The sequence below is a fragment of the Hevea brasiliensis genome, chromosome 3 (assembly GCF_030052815.1).
Source record: "Hevea brasiliensis isolate MT/VB/25A 57/8 chromosome 3, ASM3005281v1, whole genome shotgun sequence".
NCBI classification, from domain to species: Eukaryota; Viridiplantae; Streptophyta; class Magnoliopsida; order Malpighiales; family Euphorbiaceae; genus Hevea; species Hevea brasiliensis.
Window position 1 is genome coordinate 101,860,786 of NC_079495.1, and position 17,142 is coordinate 101,877,927.

At 31.8% G+C, this 17,142-nt stretch overlaps 3 protein-coding genes across 3 annotated transcripts; 2 read left to right on the plus strand and 1 right to left on the minus strand.

The window, feature by feature from the left end:
• The first annotated feature begins 901 nt into the window (after nt 1–901).
• On the plus strand, nt 902–3,403 carry LOC110668679 (cell division control protein 2 homolog C). The gene is made up of 4 exons (XM_021830000.2): nt 902–1,691; nt 1,915–1,984; nt 2,302–2,440; nt 3,128–3,403. The coding sequence occupies exons 1-4, from the start codon at nt 1,040–1,042 to the stop codon at nt 3,218–3,220; spliced, it is 954 nt and encodes a 317-aa protein (XP_021685692.2). The 5' UTR covers nt 902–1,039; the 3' UTR covers nt 3,221–3,403.
• A 2,170-nt stretch (nt 3,404–5,573) lies between these two features.
• On the plus strand, nt 5,574–7,963 carry LOC110668676 (serine/threonine-protein phosphatase PP1 isozyme 1). Its single transcript, XM_058144225.1, has 3 exons — nt 5,574–6,179; nt 6,840–7,399; nt 7,556–7,963. Exons 1-3 carry the CDS (start codon nt 6,011–6,013, stop codon nt 7,730–7,732), a joined length of 906 nt encoding a protein of 301 aa, XP_058000208.1. The 5' UTR covers nt 5,574–6,010; the 3' UTR covers nt 7,733–7,963.
• Nucleotides 7,964–8,577: 614 nt separating this feature from the next.
• On the minus strand, nt 8,578–12,454 carry LOC110668743 (uncharacterized). The gene is made up of 8 exons (XM_058144223.1): nt 11,896–12,454; nt 11,318–11,465; nt 11,042–11,192; nt 10,800–10,925; nt 10,635–10,715; nt 10,011–10,203; nt 9,655–9,925; nt 8,578–9,252 (listed from the first exon to the last, which is right to left on the minus strand). The coding sequence occupies exons 1-8, from the start codon at nt 12,085–12,087 to the stop codon at nt 9,014–9,016; spliced, it is 1,401 nt and encodes a 466-aa protein (XP_058000206.1). The 5' UTR covers nt 12,088–12,454; the 3' UTR covers nt 8,578–9,013.
• Between the last annotated feature and the right edge of the window lie 4,688 nt (nt 12,455–17,142).

Consider the following 17,142-nt stretch of genomic DNA (forward strand, 5'->3'; position numbering starts at 1 on the left):
TTGTAATTCCAGGGTTTATAGTCTCTCCACATTTGAAGGTGGTTCCTAAAGGCTAAACGAGATTGAGATGCCTAGATTTTCCATGTTGCTCTCCTTGCCATGGCAGCGGATTGCAACTCGTATGGAAAATAGTGGAAGTCAATTGTTGATATGAACTCACATGGAAAAGAGAGGAAGTCTATTGTTGATAGAAGATTATTTGTGCTAATGGCTTGTGTTTGTGCAAGGTCTCTTTTGAGACTTTTTCTTTGTGTTTATGCAAGGTCTCTTTGAAACCTTTTCTTCTGTTGATGGTCACATCCTGTTGGTAACCCTCTTTGGTGCTTCAAGAAGAAATGGCGGCTTGGTCTTCTTTTTCAAGTTAGGGTTTCTGGGTGGGAAGTGGGCTGAGTTGTCTGTATAGATGAAGTGTTCAGTTAGGTTTTAGGCCTCCTTTCTTTTGTTCTGATTCTGAGCTCAGTGTTTGTACCTTGCCTGTTGGCTTTTGGAATGCATTAATTACTTGAAGAACTTTTAATGTGCCCGCTAATGTAAACAATAATACAGTCGCTAAAATTTATTAATTATTTAATTTTAATCATTATATTTTAATTTATTTTAATAAAATTATATATTTATTTACTTATTTTACTAGTAGTTATTCATATTAAAATTTGATAAAATAATTAATAAAACTCTTACATAATTTGTCTCATGTTTTTAAATCATAAAAAAAATTTATCCACTTGCTAAGACTAAAATTTTACCTAATATTTTTTAAAGTTAGAATGATTATTAAATATTAGTTTTAAGGACTAAAATGTGACTTGCCAACAAAAAATCCAAAATAGAAGTGGACAGGAATGACGCTTATAACCGTTAGATTAGATCTGGCGTGGGGTCTCACAAATTTGAATTTCAAAATAACCACAAAACCCACTCCCTGGTGCTTTCCCTCCCTCTCGCAATTCTCTATTCAGAGACAACCGTTAGACGCTTCAATTTGCCTTCTTCTAGGGTTCACTGCTTCCTAACAGAAGGTAGGGAAGAGAAACCCCCCATGGACAAGTATGAGAAGCTGGAGAAGGTTGGGGAAGGCACCTACGGCAAGGTGTACAAGGCCAAAGACAAATCCACGGGCCAAATCGTCGCTCTCAAAAAGACCAGACTTGAGATGGACGAGGAAGGTATTCCTCCCACCGCTCTCCGCGAGGTCTCCTTGCTTCAGATGCTCTCTCAATCTCTCTACGTCGTTCGCCTCCTCTGCGTTGAGTACGTCGACGCTAATGCCTCCGCTGCTGCTGCCGATGATAATAAGGAAAATTCCATTTCTAAATCTAATCTCTACTTGGTCTTCGAGTATCTCGACACCGATCTTAAGAAGTTTATTGATTCCCACCGCAAAGGACCTAACCCTAGGCCTCTCCCTCCTGGTCTCATTCAGAGCTTCCTCTTTCAGCTCTGCAAAGGCGTTGCCCACTGTCATAGCCATGGTGTCCTCCACCGAGATCTCAAGCCCCAGAACCTTTTGCTAGATAAGGATAAGGGTATTCTCAAGATCGCCGATCTCGGCCTTGGCCGCGCTTTCACTGTACCCCTTAAAAGCTATACCCACGAGATTGTTACTCTTTGGTATCGGGCTCCCGAGGTCTTGCTCGGTTCCACTCATTACTCTACAGCCGTAGATATGTGGTCCGTTGGTTGCATCTTCGGTAACTTCGATTTTCAACCCTCGTTTCCTCTTAGTTACGTTGTGCCAAGCTATTATGGTTCCGAGTTTTGACCCTATTTCATTTCATTTGTTTTCACTTTGTTCGATGAATGAAATTCTCCCTACATCATTTCTGATCTTGACAAATTGACTTCCATTTAGAGCAATTCTTACCATTTCTTGTTTCTGGGTTTCTTTTTTTTTTAATGGGAACTCTTTTTCAGCTGAAATGGTCAGAAGGCAAGCTCTGTTTCCTGGTGACTCTGAGTTTCAACAGTTGCTTCATATTTTCAGGTATTGATTTAAGCTTTTTTTATTATGCTGCTTGCCTACTTTATATTTTCATTTAGGTTATACTATCCGTTAACTTCCATTTTCTTTATCTACTACTTGAATACTGTATGAAACAGTTAAATAAAATTATAATCGCGATCTGTAATGGTTATAGGTCCTAGCCCATAGTTTGCCTTTTCTCAGCTGCTCAAAACTGATTATTTAGCCGTATTGTTTCTGCTAGGGTTGTGCAGTTGTCATATGTCTAATTTTTATTTGTTCCTGTTATCAATAATGGTTATAGTTTTCACAATTTTTTTCCTGCTTCCCACTTGAAGGATGTTGGGAACACCAACTGACAAGCAGTGGCCAGGAGTAACTTCTTTGCGTGATTGGCATGTCTATCCACAATGGGAGTCCCAAAACCTGGCACGCGCTGTTCCATCACTCGGACCTGAGGGTGTTGACCTTCTATCGGTAACTACTAGTTCTTAACTGGATTTCATAATTGTAGGCTTCTAAGAAAGGAAAGGCAACTCAAAGGTTTAGTGTTCAAAATATGGTCTAATAGTTGTAGATTAGATTTTCATTTTTGTTTGAATTGAAGAATAATGTGGCATGCTAGAGGCTATAGATACTTTATCGACAATTGGAATTGTTAAGGTTTTTCTCTACCTATAATAATGTTCTTACGGACAATTATGAGTCTAAAATTACTCAAGCTTATGAGAATTGTGAGGCTGCTAGTTCCAGTAGCCGTGATAGATCTGGTACTATAAACTCAGACCTGGCGTGAGCTGAAGTAAGGCAATTTTCTTAAAATAGGATATGGATCATGCCTACTTGATCTGTCATGATTGTCAAAAAGTTGATGATCTAGGTGTTAGGAAATTTGAATTTGGATAATAGTGCCTGGAAGTGGGAAGTGGAAAGTGGAAACTGGTATTATAGGCTGAAATTGATCTGTACTGTGCTGGTTTAAATGTTATCATAATTTGTTCACGTTGTCAATCTAACACAACTGGAGTGAGGAACAAAGCACGTACATGGCAATTTTGTCCATTTGTTAGTTGTTACCCCTATGTTAAAATAGAATTTCCATGTTCAGAAATCACATAATGCTGGCCCTGTTTTGTTAATGTTTTCTTGTTTTTGATAATGCAGAAGATGCTTAAATATGATCCAGCTGAAAGAATATCAGCCAAAGCAGCTATGGATCATCCCTATTTTGATAGCCTTGACAAGTCTCAATTTTGAAGCTGCTGCCTTACTAGAATTTTGTCATATGATATATGACAGCTTTCGGATGTTGTATCTTTCTTCTTGCATGTGTTCATTAGGATTTTTGTTTATGCTTTAGTCAAACATTACTTAGAAAGATGCTTTGGTTCATCAGCTTGGTGATTTAACAATTGAAACAGCAATAGCATATTCAGGCCATGGCACATGTGTTGGTGATTTAAAAATTAGTTAGTAGAATAGTAGCTAAGTACATGAGTTGCTACACTTGTAAAATATGTTGTGCTGGGATTCAGCTTAGCTGCCACACTTCGAGGATTTCTCAACCAGTAATAGCACAATCAGGCCATGGCAATTTAGAAGTTTATATTGTAATAAGAAATTTGATGTTTGGTTCTGTTGAGTGACACATCAGTTGCATATCTTTCCACGGGAAAAAGGTTTTGACAATGTTCACAACAGTGATTGATTTCTAGATTTGCTTAGACTGCTTCTAAGTTTGCCAATTGAGACTGACATTGTATCTGAGTTATAGAGATTTCCATGTTGGCTAAGAAGCAGGATTAATTGATTGATGCATAAGTATCACCAAAGGATGTGTTTGTCTGGTTAGTGGGTATCCATATTTTTGGTCTGAGGGATAGGATTGTTATTTGTATATGGTTGATTTGGGTGGATTCACTATATTTTACCAAACTAAACTGATAAAATCGATTTTGAAAGCATTTAAATTGAAATCAACAAATCAAATTACAAAATTACATTTATTTGATTCTCATATTAAACTGGTTGAGTTCAATTTTTACAGTTTTTACTTTTTTCTAATATTTTTTAAGTTTTATAATTTAACACTTATTGAACATTTTGATGGAGTAATGATTTGAACATAACAGATAGCTTATACAGTGCTGCATTGTGGGCTTACATGTGATACTGAATGAATTGGGGAAGTGGTTGAAAATAGAATGTAAAGACTAAGAGTACGACATAATTGTTTGTTTTTCATATGTATCTATCTCATGATTTCATCATAACTCGTCCTACTAAAAATAGTGTATCCCTTGATTCATTTGTCATTAATTTTTTTGAATTTTAATAAATAAAATAATTAATTTAACTAAATAATCTTTTTTAATTGGATAAGATATAATAGCTTACCACTTAAAAACAAGTCAAATATATTGTATTTGAACTTAAAAAATTAATGACACCTCAATTCTTCTTTTCATAACTTAAAAATATACATGATAGAAATATAATTTCTCCCTTAAAAAAAATAATCATTATATTCTTTTTTTTTATTATAATATAGAAGGATAATCAAATATTTTAGTATAAATAACATTCATTTTTCGTTATTTTATTATTTTTCATCAATTTAAAGGAGAATATTTAAAATTAATTACAATCAATTAAGAAATGAATTTTTTTTTTTTAATTTGATGTCTAACTAAAAAAATTAAAATTTTTTTTCCTCTTCATTTTCCTCGACGTAAATAAAGAGTAACTTATAATTATGGACTCCACCTGTATAGATTTAGCCACGATACGTGTTGGAATCCGAGGTAGATAGATTAAATTTCATCTTAAATTATTGATTATTTTATCTCTCGAAAGTAAATTAAAATTAAATTAGAATCAAAATTAAACACTATAATTTCAATTTCAATTACTAAAACTATCAATTCCTATTTCGATAATCTATTCACTAGCTTCTTTGTGCTTGTATTTACACTACCCATTAAAAAAAATACAATAAATCAAAAAAATTTTAAAAAATTTGTGGTGTTTAATGAGTAAAAATTGAAATTTTTGGATTAAAATACAAATGTCTCTTTATGCATTTGATCACTAGAAAGTTGCATCTTTGAAAATGAAAAAGTATTGACTTTTTGAATATGGCGATAGTTGTTCGCTTAATTGAACTTTTAATTTAATTTAATTTTATGAGAAAGAATTTATTATTACTTTAATATAGATAATTTAATAAAATTTTATTCTTATAAAATTCATACACGCACAGATTACATACCCCAACTCATAAGAAGAGATTTACGATCATTTTAACAATAATAATAATAATATATCAATTAATTAATCTTTGTATTATAACAAATAAAATAATTAATTTAATTATATATTTATTTAAATAGCTAAATTTATCTATAATTGGATGAATTTAAAGATTTTTTTTATAAGCTCAAAGAGTAATGGTCAGATTTTTTTTTTAAAGACAGATTCAAAAACAGATCACTACTCTTAATAAAATCACAGATTTATTTTATTTGAACGAAAGAAGTTGACAACTCCACATAAAAATCTGGAAGCATTTATTGATTTGAGTTAGAAAAAGAGAAGGGTTGGAATGAAATGGGTGGGGTAGCCATTGAAATTCGGAGGGAAATGGATGGGAGCTTATGAAAACCCTAAAGTCCATTACTTGGCAAAGGCTAAACCGCATTATCACAACTGTAAAAACTAAAAAGAGAGTCTATTTTTCAGCTGCTGCTAAAAATAATCTAGCCCTCTCGAATCTCAATTCCCGCGGTTCTTCTGCAATCTCTCTCCCTCCTTCTCTCATTCTAGAGGATGAGATTCAGTTTTCATGTATCAAGAATGAACAAATAAATCAGACTTGGGTTTGTTTTTTTTTCACTTTTCTGAATTCTTTGTATGCTTAACACTTGTATATGTTCTTGTGTCAAGGAGGAAATAACCAGATAGCAAGAACCTATCATCAAGAGTAGAAGAAGAAAGAAAGAAAGAAAGAAAGAGCAAGAGGAGTGAAGTAGTCTCCTCTTGGGTGGCATGGAAGGATTGGAAGGGATAATAGAGAGGCTTTTGGAAGGAAGGAATAACAGAGGGAAACGCATTCACCTTACTGAACCTGAAATCAGAAACCTTTGTCTCACTGCCAAGCAAGTCTTCCTTGCTCAGCCTGTTCTTCTTGAGCTAGAAGCTCCCATCAACATTTGTGGTATATGAAATCCACTTTCATTCTCTTCCTTGATTCCCTGATTGTTCCCTTTTTCTCTTGTCTTGTTCATATGTTCATCTATTTCATTGTTACTGAGGATTCTCTTGCTCCTTTGCCTGTTTCGTTTGTTTCCCTTATATGATTATCTCGTAGGAAATGCTTTAAAAATTGAACTTCATATGGCAGATTTGGGCCTGGGACTCCCGAGCCTTTTGTTCTAGGGCTTTCAAGCCTCCAAAATATATTGAAATCATGGGAAAGTATGAAGCAACTGTGTGCTGTTGTCCATCAATTTTTGCTTGATAGCTGTATTTCTTGGTTGTTCGAGTAAAAGGTCGAAGCATTGAATCTACAAACTTACCTGTAATTACTTGCATTCTGAACAATAAACTTACTAATTTAGCCAATCCCAATTCATGACTTGATACTTGCATGCTTTACTCGCTAATTCAACTAATAATTTAGACAAATGCGAGAATTTGATTATGAAGACTCCCAATATCCAAGCACAGTGCCACAGAAGTCATGTCTTTACAAGAATTAAATGTCATTAATGTTCCATGTGAAGCACCACCCCATCAAGAATGATAAATGGGTAGTTTTGATACTTAATAATCTGTAATTGCTTGCTACTATCTGGAATTTGTCTTGGATATGCAGGTGACATACACGGCCAATATCCAGATCTCTTGCGGCTGTTCGAGTATGGTGGGTTTCCGCCAGATTCCAGCTATCTCTTCCTTGGAGATTATGTAGATAGAGGAAGACAAAGTATAGAGACTATATGCCTTCTCCTAGCTTACAAGATCAAGTTCCCAGACAATTTTTTCCTCCTCCGAGGGAATCATGAATGTGCTTCTATAAATAGAATATATGGATTCTATGATGAGTGCAAGCGTCGTTTCAGTATCCGTCTGTGGAAAACGTTTACTGATTGCTTCAATTGTTTACCAGTAGCTGCAGTGGTCGACGACAAAATCCTCTGTATGCATGGTGGTCTCTCACCAGAAATGGAGAGCTTGGATCAGATCAGAGCTATAGAAAGGCCGGTTGATGTGCCAGACCAGGGCCTTTTATGTGACCTCCTATGGGCTGATCCTGATAGAGACATCAAAGGGTGGGGTGAGAATGATAGGGGTGTCTCCTATACCTTTGGAGCTGATAAAGTGGCTGAAGTTTTGAAGAAACATGATCTTGATCTCATATGCCGAGCTCACCAGGTCTTCCTTCTTATTCTTTTCCATTTCTGCACTAGTTGCTAACTTACGGTTCAAGAATTTCTCTGAGGGCAACTATTCTAGTTTCTTGTTGCTAACTTTCACTTAAAACAATGGCTAAAAGACAAAGAAAATGTTTCTGTTTAAAATGATCGACAGGTGGTTGAAGATGGATATGAATTCTTTGCAGACAGGCAGTTGGTAACCTTATTCTCAGCACCAAATTACTGTGGAGAGTTTAACAATGCAGGTGCACTCATGTGTGTCAATGAAAGTCTGCTCTGCTCATTTCAGATTCTCAAGCCCTGGAAAGGAAAAGCAGGACAATTAGAATAGTTTCCAAGCGACAGAGAGGCACCTCTCATTCACCACTCTTGCCTTTTTTGACATGTACAATATTCAGCTTCCAATTGAAAACAAGCCTTTATATCATAGGTTAATTCCTGAAATTGAGATATTATCATGAAGAAAGCTGTGTGTATAATACCTTATAAGTGCAACTGTTGGTTTGTACCTTTGAAACAAATAGCTGAGTGCATGCCTGCTTGTAGCTTTCTTGATGATAAAGCCCCCAAATACGCATTGCATTCACTTTACTTATTCCTTTACACTTTTCTGAATGCATTTCCATTTAATAACTACGTAGCATAGGCTTTGGCGCATTGATAAATTTAATGCATAACATTTGGGGCAAAGCTTGGTTAGCTTTTAGTGAAATTATCAAATATCCTCCTTTCTTACCCTGTTCACCTATGAGGTTTCACCAGCTGAATATTAAGGACTTAACCTAAAATGAGACTTGCTGTGAGAAGGGGAATTCTTGAAATATTGGTGTTTTTAATCAGTCCTCTCTTCTCCAGTTTAGGGGCCAGGCAATGAGAATAAATCTCATACCACATGGTCATACCTTTGGTGCCAATTGGGAGGCAGAGATCAACTAATATAAATATGAAGAGTAAACGAAATGGCTCATAGAACAATACCAACCCAATTAAAGCACCCGGTGACCGCTGTTATGAATTGGCTAATTCCTGGAGGAATAACATGGGAGCAATAAGTTGAACAGTACCCCAGATTCAATCATCAATGAGCATGGAAAACGAATTAATTCCTTGCTGCTCATTTTTGTTCATCCTTTTGACGTCTTGCTAATGGAAAACGAATAAATTGCGTCGCTATGGTTAACAAGCAAACGACTTGTTTACTTGGTGAACACAAAAGAATATCAATTAATGTTGCGTAGTCTTGAAAAATATTAACAAGTCAACAAATTTAAGCCTTCTTTTGCATCTCAATCAGACATCCTAAGAACTCCCAAAAGTAGATCTACAAATAGCTACACAAGAAGCTAAAAATATCTAATGATACAATTCACTCTGATGCAATTAAACAAGAAAGTGTGCTCAAGTCATCCAATCTGCTGAAGTAGTGTGCAGGCACGACCCAACATCCTCTGGTAGGGGAAATCATAGCAACTAGATTGAAATGATGAAACCTGCTCTTGAATTTGCGAATCATGATCCAGATTATTAACTGTGTAGATCTCATTGCAGGCATGACAGAATATCCTTAAGTAGCATATTCATCTATTGATGACAATGGAACATGCTATTAACTTCAGTTGGACCACACATGAACCAAACCATGCCTATTACCAGTGTAGATCTCATTCCGCTCTTCGTCATAGAAAAGTGCAGTTATGTCTTCCAAAGCCTCTGCAACTGTACTTCTGATAGGTGAATGACTGCGCTTAGAGCTACTGCCACTGCACTCATCACGTTTGGGATTGCCATTGCCTGCGTTTATTTTGGCCAAGCACTTACCTGTCAAGATGTTGCTGACATTGATAGAACCAGCTGCATCAAAAAAAAGCAAATTATGATGTGAAATGAAATAACTTCCCTTATGCTAACATTCTCTTTGGTACATCACAATGAAGAAAAGAGCCAAATAATCTTGAATGAGCCAAGAAACAATCAGAATGAGATCAAAATATCTATTAAGATCCAGCAATTTATCAACCACCAGGCTATCCGGGTACTCTTCCACTACATTGACATGCTCCTCTTTATATCTACAGACTGTCTCCTTTATAATAACTCTCAACATTATAGGAAAAAGAGGATAAATAGTCTGATAGTTTCAACCAATTAAATGATATTCAAGTTAGCAAGATTCTGGCACTCTGCCAGCGGAAATCATAAACTGCCTAAACACTGATAATAGTTGCCAACCAAAACAGTAGCATGAAAAATTACCATTTCCTTCCATCCACTGGTCCTCAGATTCAGCTTTGCAGTAAGAAATAATAAGATCCTGATCACTTGTTATATATATGTTATTTGTGTTACAGTCAGGATGCCATAACAGGTGATCCTCAAATGAAGTTACAAGCTCCCCACGAAAATTCCATACTGCAACAGTTCTATTTCTGAAAGTTAAGAACAACTGGTTCTCGTAGAGAAAGATAAATGCAGAGGGAGTCATGAACTCAGTTCTGCTAACTTCCATTAGCTCTGCATTGCGAACCTGCATAAAGGAATAAATAATTATTGATATAAAAAAAATGATAATGGCTGTAAGAGGATTGTTTAAACAGACACAGATAACTCACATCAAGGATCTGGAGATTCTCATTTTCCTGCTTAACAAGAAGCTTCTCATTAAATTGTTCAATGAAGTCCACCTTTTTATTCCGATGAAGCAGATGGTTGAAGGCTTTTAGAACTGTACCATCTTCTATTGATAAAATCTTAAGTGGAACATGGCTACTTGCTCTATTGAAAATCAACAACATAATTCCTGGACTGATGCGAATAACAAAACACATTTGTGAGTAAGACAAACAAATAGGAGGAAGAAAAATAAAACAAAACAAGGACCAAAACTTGGCACACATTTCAGAACTCATTTAATCAAGCAACTGAATAAGAAATACAAGGCATTAGTTTCTGAAAAATGTCAGAAGAAAATGTACATACTTATGGAAAGACAATGATGAACAAGGTTTGTTGCCATGCATCTACTCATGCAAAAGGCTAAGAGACTGAGTGTTCCATTATAGTAATAACTTATAAATTAAAGCTCCATTACAATGATAACGAGACTAAGCATGAGTCTTTAAAATGAGAATGCATCAGACCCACACCCATTCACAGGAGTGTGGCACATGCGCACCCGCGCACGCGCACACACAGAGAGAGAGAGAGAGAGAGAGAGTGAGAGAGAGAGAGATTACCTGATTTTAATTTCTTGTACATGTTTATCTGATATAGAGTACAACATTGTATAGTTTTTAAGGTCAAAAACCTTGTAAACGCTGACCACAAAAATTTATTAAAAAAGAATGTTAGAATTGGTAATGAAACATTTTGCAATCACACAGAAAGAAGATGAAAGGTACCTGTCTTGGGCAGAGTATGTTAGGACCTTTCCATTAACATCATCAAATTCTACAAACCCTGGCCACTTCAAGGACTCAGACTCAAAAAGAGCAAAACCAGCATCTGGCTTGCCCCTCCTTATATACCTAACAATTTAAATCAAAGCATTAATTTCACTATTTAACACATACAATAATAAGATTGACATATAACAAAGAAAAGATATACATATATATGTAATGAAGAAAAGATATCGCCATACTCAATTCTAGTTGATCTGCATTTCAAGGAGCTAAAGTTGTCTGAAGCATAAACTGAAACTGTGATGAGTGAATCATTGTTCTTATTATAGAACAAGCTTCGAATGACTTCATCAGGACTCACATTCAGAAAACATATCCTTTGATTTGACTCTGCATGTATAGTAGTCATCAAAAGTATGAGATACACCTTAACTTAATAAATAAATCTTAAGTACAAATAAAGATCCTTAACAATAGTCATTATTTCCTTGCAATGTCATAATCTCTGTTATTACCTCTACTAAAAGCTGCACAAACACCAGAATGTGCAAGAGCAAAGACAATGTCACGTGCAGCTACAATCTCAATGACTTTTGTTCTCTTCATCAAAAAGGGCAGCACTACCGAACAATGGCCCTTGGGATCATGAGTATCATACTCCTCCTAAATGAAAGTAAACCAAACACAAGTAAGTCTTTCTTGTAACAGAAAATAAAAATAATAATAATGAACATTCCATAGCCATGTTAAAGAGATGCACCAGATCAGAACTTATTTCTTTCCTGATGCCCCTTATTTAATATGAAAAACAAAAACCATAAAAAGTAAGAGTGAACATGAATCAGCAGCATTCTCAGTTTATAAACAAGGCTCCAGCTTGAAACAACAATAATTAAGTAACAATTCAGACATCTGACAAAAAGCAATAATTAAATCAAAATTTGAATAGACTCGTAAAATTATAATTTTTTTTCTTTCCCCATTGTAATGGAAGTTGAGGATTTGACCAAAATTTTGTTAAAAGAAGAAAAAAAAAATGGATAGAGTGGTGAAGATGTGAGCAAAAAGGGTGAGAGAGAGAGAGGGAGGATACCATCAAACTCATATTGCGAAACCTCTCCTGGGAATTGCTCATACTGAAAGCACGATCTCGCTTAGAAGAAATCTCGCGTCTCTGCAACTTCTTAACAGTGTTAGAAAATCCATTGGTGCGAGGCCTTTTCTTCGCCAATATCCTCCTTCCCGAGCATGGCCTTGGATTCGCCGATATCCTCCTTCCTTCCATCCTCCTAAACTACTTGTATTTCACCGCCAGACCCGAGAGACGGAGAAGGAAAATCAACACTCCCTCCCTCTCAATCTCTCTCCACCTTTAATTTTAATTCTATCCTAGTAACAAAAACCCTAAAACAGAAGAAAGAAAGAAAGAAGAATACCTCACTGCTCAACCTCGAGGCCAAACCCTAAATTATAGAAACAGAAAAGAAAGCAAAGAAGCCCAATTCAATTGCCTGAGCAAAAACCTCTCTCTTGCTGTTCGTGTCGGTCACAGTGCGCCTGTGAGAGATGAGACGATTGGGAGGAAGAGTAGCATCTCTACAAGAACTAGAAAATCAGGGAGAGGCATAAAAGCCATTAATATTATATTCTTTTTCCCATTCAATTTAAACTTTTGAATTAATTTTAAACTTTCATTTAAAAAGAAAATAAAAAACAAAAATAAACACAATATACATTCCCTTCCAAACTTCTATATTTTTTAAGATTAATTATAAAAATTCTAAAATTTGTCTTAAAATATATTTTTATTTTAAAAAGTAAATATTTTTAATTTTATATTAAAATGAAATTGACATATTAATAGAATTTTTGGAATAAAATACATCATAGTGTATTTTAATACAAAATCTCAAGAAATTTTTATAATAAATTTATTTTATTTAAATATGTTAATTTTGATTATTATATAAAATAGATGTTTTTACTTTGTATATCTCGTAGATATAATAGCAAATAAAAACTATGTTTGGAATTTGTTTAGCATTATTATTTAAAGTTATTATTAAGTAAAATATTTTTTAAAATATATTAATTAAAATTATTAAAAATAATTTAAAATTAAATTTAATAAATTTTAATTATAAAAATATTAAAATAATTAAAATTTTTTTAATAATATTTAAAATGATGCTTTTATTTTTAAAAAATTATAATATTAAACTGATACTTAATATGATCAAATTATAGGAAGAAATTATTAGAATTCAAAGTTGAGAGGGTCCCATAAGATATACAAGATTTTTATGTACACAACAGAACATATATTTAATTTTAGGACAGGATGGTCAATTACTAAAAACATGTTTTTCCCCTTTGCTCGATCCCTTTAATATTGAACTAACCTTTTTTTTGGGTTTTCCCATTCTTGAATCTTAGTCTCTTGCTCTTCAATGCTCTTGCCAAACGAAGCACATGGCCTGCATCCCAACAAATGGTTGATTGTCGGCATCTTCTCGCAACTTCATTTTCGAGAGAAAGACGTCTATCAGATCTCCGAGGAATTTTAGACCAATGATATTTCCAAAAAATTTTAGAGTTCATCGCCTATGTATTATAGTTGGACTTAATTAGGTGTATAAAAATTTATATATAAAAATATATAAATAGGGATAGTTTAATAAATTTATGGTAACTTTTTAATGTATAATATTTATTTAGCTTTTTATGATTTTAATTTTAAAATTTATAATTTTTTTTTTATTATTGATCATTCAATTAAATATCATTAATTTTCAAATATATTATGTTCCACTAATTATTTAACTAATAAGAGGCTATTTCACTATTTATTTAACCTATCAGAACTCATCATTCTTTTAACTTATCAGAGTCCATCATTACTTTAATCAATAATGACACATCTTAACCTTTAATTCCATAACTTATTCTCGAGTAAAAAACTCTATACCCATCTGAAATATTTTTTTCATGTATGTATTTTCGATTTTTTCTCGAATTAAATTTATATTTTCTATCTCATACACCCTTTAATTTTTATAATAATGGAAGATGATTCGATTTTCAGAAGAGAAAGAAAAAAAGAAAATATTATATTGTCTCTAAAATCAAACCGAATAATCTAAAAAATTCAAAAATAATAATTGAATCTAACCAAATTTCTACAAAAATAAAACTGAATTTATGAATTAAATCAGTCCGGCTGATTATTACGGTCTGAACTAAATAATGCTTGACCTTATCTAATTGATTAATTATGATATACTTGATATAGTTGCTTGATTTATGATTTATTTTACTAATAGTTACTTGATTAATTAATCTAATTGTTAATAATTACTTGATTAATTGATCTAATTAATTATGATCCACTATATCATAATTACTTGATTTATGATTTAATTAATTAGGTGATTCGATTTTCACAAGAGGGAGAAAAAAAGGGTTTTATATTATGTTTTCTCTAAAATCAAACCATATCACTAAAAAATTCAAAAATAAAAACTGAATCGAACTAAATTTGTACAAAAACTAAACCGAAATTTCAAATTAATTATGTTCAATCAATTACTTATTTCGGTTGGAATCAAATAATACTCACCCCTATCTAATTGATCATGTTGTAATTGATCGTGGCTGATTTATGCACTAATTGAATATGATCTATTTAATTAATTTATAAAATATTGGATAGTACTTGATTTAATTGTTAATAGTTATTTGATTAATCGATTTAATTGATTGTAATATAATTGATCATATTTACTTGATTTATGATCTAATTAATTGTGATACACTTGATTAATTGATAAAATATTGATAATACTTAATCATGATGTAATTGGTCATGATTAATTGATTTAGATCTAATTAATTATAGTATATTTGATTAATTAATAAAACATTCGATAGTACTTTATTATAATTTTATTGATAATAGTTAATTAATTTAAATTTGAATTAATTAATCATTACTTGATTAATTGTTCTAATTGATTATGGTGTAATTAATCATAATTACTTGATTTATGATCTAATAGCTTAATTGTTAATTGATTAATTAATCTAATTATTAATAGTTACTTAGTTAATTGATCTAGGTAATTATGATCTAATTTAGCATAGTTACTAGATTAATGATCTAATTGATTAGGCAGTCTGATATTCACATAAGGAAGGAAAAAAGAAAAAATATGTTATCTTTAAAATCGAATTGAATAAATCAAAAAATTCAAAACTAAAAATTGAATCGAGCTGAATTTCAATAAAAATAAAATCAAAATTTCAAATTAATTTAGTTCCATCAGTTGGTTATTTCAATCTAAACCAAATAATGTACATCCTTATTAATTATTTATGATATAATTGACAATAATTACTTAATTTATTATCTAATTAATTGTGATCTATTTAATTAATCAATAAAATATTCATTAATATTTGATTATGATCTAATTGTTAATAGTTACTTGATTAATCGATCTAATTGATTATGATATAATTTATTAGAGTTACTTGTTTTATGATCTATTTGATTAATTGATAAAATATCCGATAGTACTTAATTATAATGTAATTTATCATAATAAATTGATTTATGATCTAATTTATTAATTGATAAAATATCGATAGTACTTGATTATGATTTGATTGATAATAGTTACTTGATTTATGATCTAATTGATTAGGCAATTTGATTTTTATAAGAGGAAAAAGAAAAAGAAAAATATTATGTTGTTTTCAAAACCAAACCAAATATATCGAAAAATTTATAAATAAAAATTAAACCGAACCAAATTTCTATAAAAACCTAATTGAATTTTTGAATTAATTTGGTTCAATCGGTTATTTCAATTTGAACCAAGTAATGCTCACTCTTATCTAATTGATTAATTGATTATGATATAATTAATCATAATTACTTGATTTATAATCTAATTAATCACAGTTACTTGATTGTGATATAATTGATTATGATCTACTTGATTAATTGATAAAATATACTATAGTAATTGATGATGATGTAATTGATTATAGTTACTTGATTTATGAGGTAATGGAATATGATATACTTTATTAATTGATAAATACTCAATTACACTTTATGATAATGTAATTGATCATGGTTACTTGATTTATGATCTAATTGATTATGATATACTTGATTAATTGATAAAATAACTAATTGGTTATAATTACTTGATTTATAATCTACTTGATTAATTGATAGAATATCTTATTATACTTGATTATGATCTAATTAATTATATTACTTAATTTATGATCTATTTGATTAATTGATAAAATACTCAATAATACTTAATTATGATCTAATTGATCATAGTTACTTGTTTAACATCTAATTAATTAATTGATCTAATTGCTATTAGTTACTTGATTTATTTATCTAATTGATTATGTTGCAATTGAACATAGTTACTTGATTCATGATCTAATTATTAATAATTACTTGATTAATTAATCTAATTGATTATATCTATTTAATTTATGTTCTAATTAGTTCACCGGTTACTCACCCGATTTGGATGGGTCAACTCCAATTTGCTAAATAAATGGATTAAAGCTTGAACCGAACCAGTTGTTGATCTGGTTCTCATTTAAATCGGTTCAACTAATCTGATTTGATTCGATTTTAACATACTATATAAATCAGTTGTGATTATTTAAATTTTTAGTGTGGTTAGACATAATTGATTGAAATTTTGATGAGCTATAAATTGTTGAGAGATTAATACGAGCGATTGATTGGTTAAAAAATTGGTGGGATATAATTAATTAAAAGATTGATAAGACCTTATTGGTCAAAAAATAAGAGACTTATGATTGGTTAAATTTTAGAGGGAAATGATTTTGAGGAGAAACCAAATTAATTTAGAGCCTAAATAACTTAAGTTTAAAGTGTACATTTCATTTCATTTGTACAACTTTTGTAAGATTTTTTTTGTACACCAAGCATTTTCTATTATAGTTATTGATTATATTAGAATAACAATCAAAATCTATTGATTATATTGCATAAAATAATTTCCCCACATCTTTTTTAATACCCATGTGAATTGGCTAGGATCTAGCTCTAAACAGAAATAAAAAAAAGGCTAGTATCTAAATTTTAACATGCAACTATGCTCATAAATGAACATTCTGAGATCTATATGAGAATTATTTACACTGAACCAAGCTCATCCTATAATATCATGCAAATGCCCCACTCGAACTTTGTAAATGTGAATATTTGCTTTACTGTGTAAACACATGCTTACATTGGAAACCTAATAAAATGTTTCATACTAATTCTTGCACA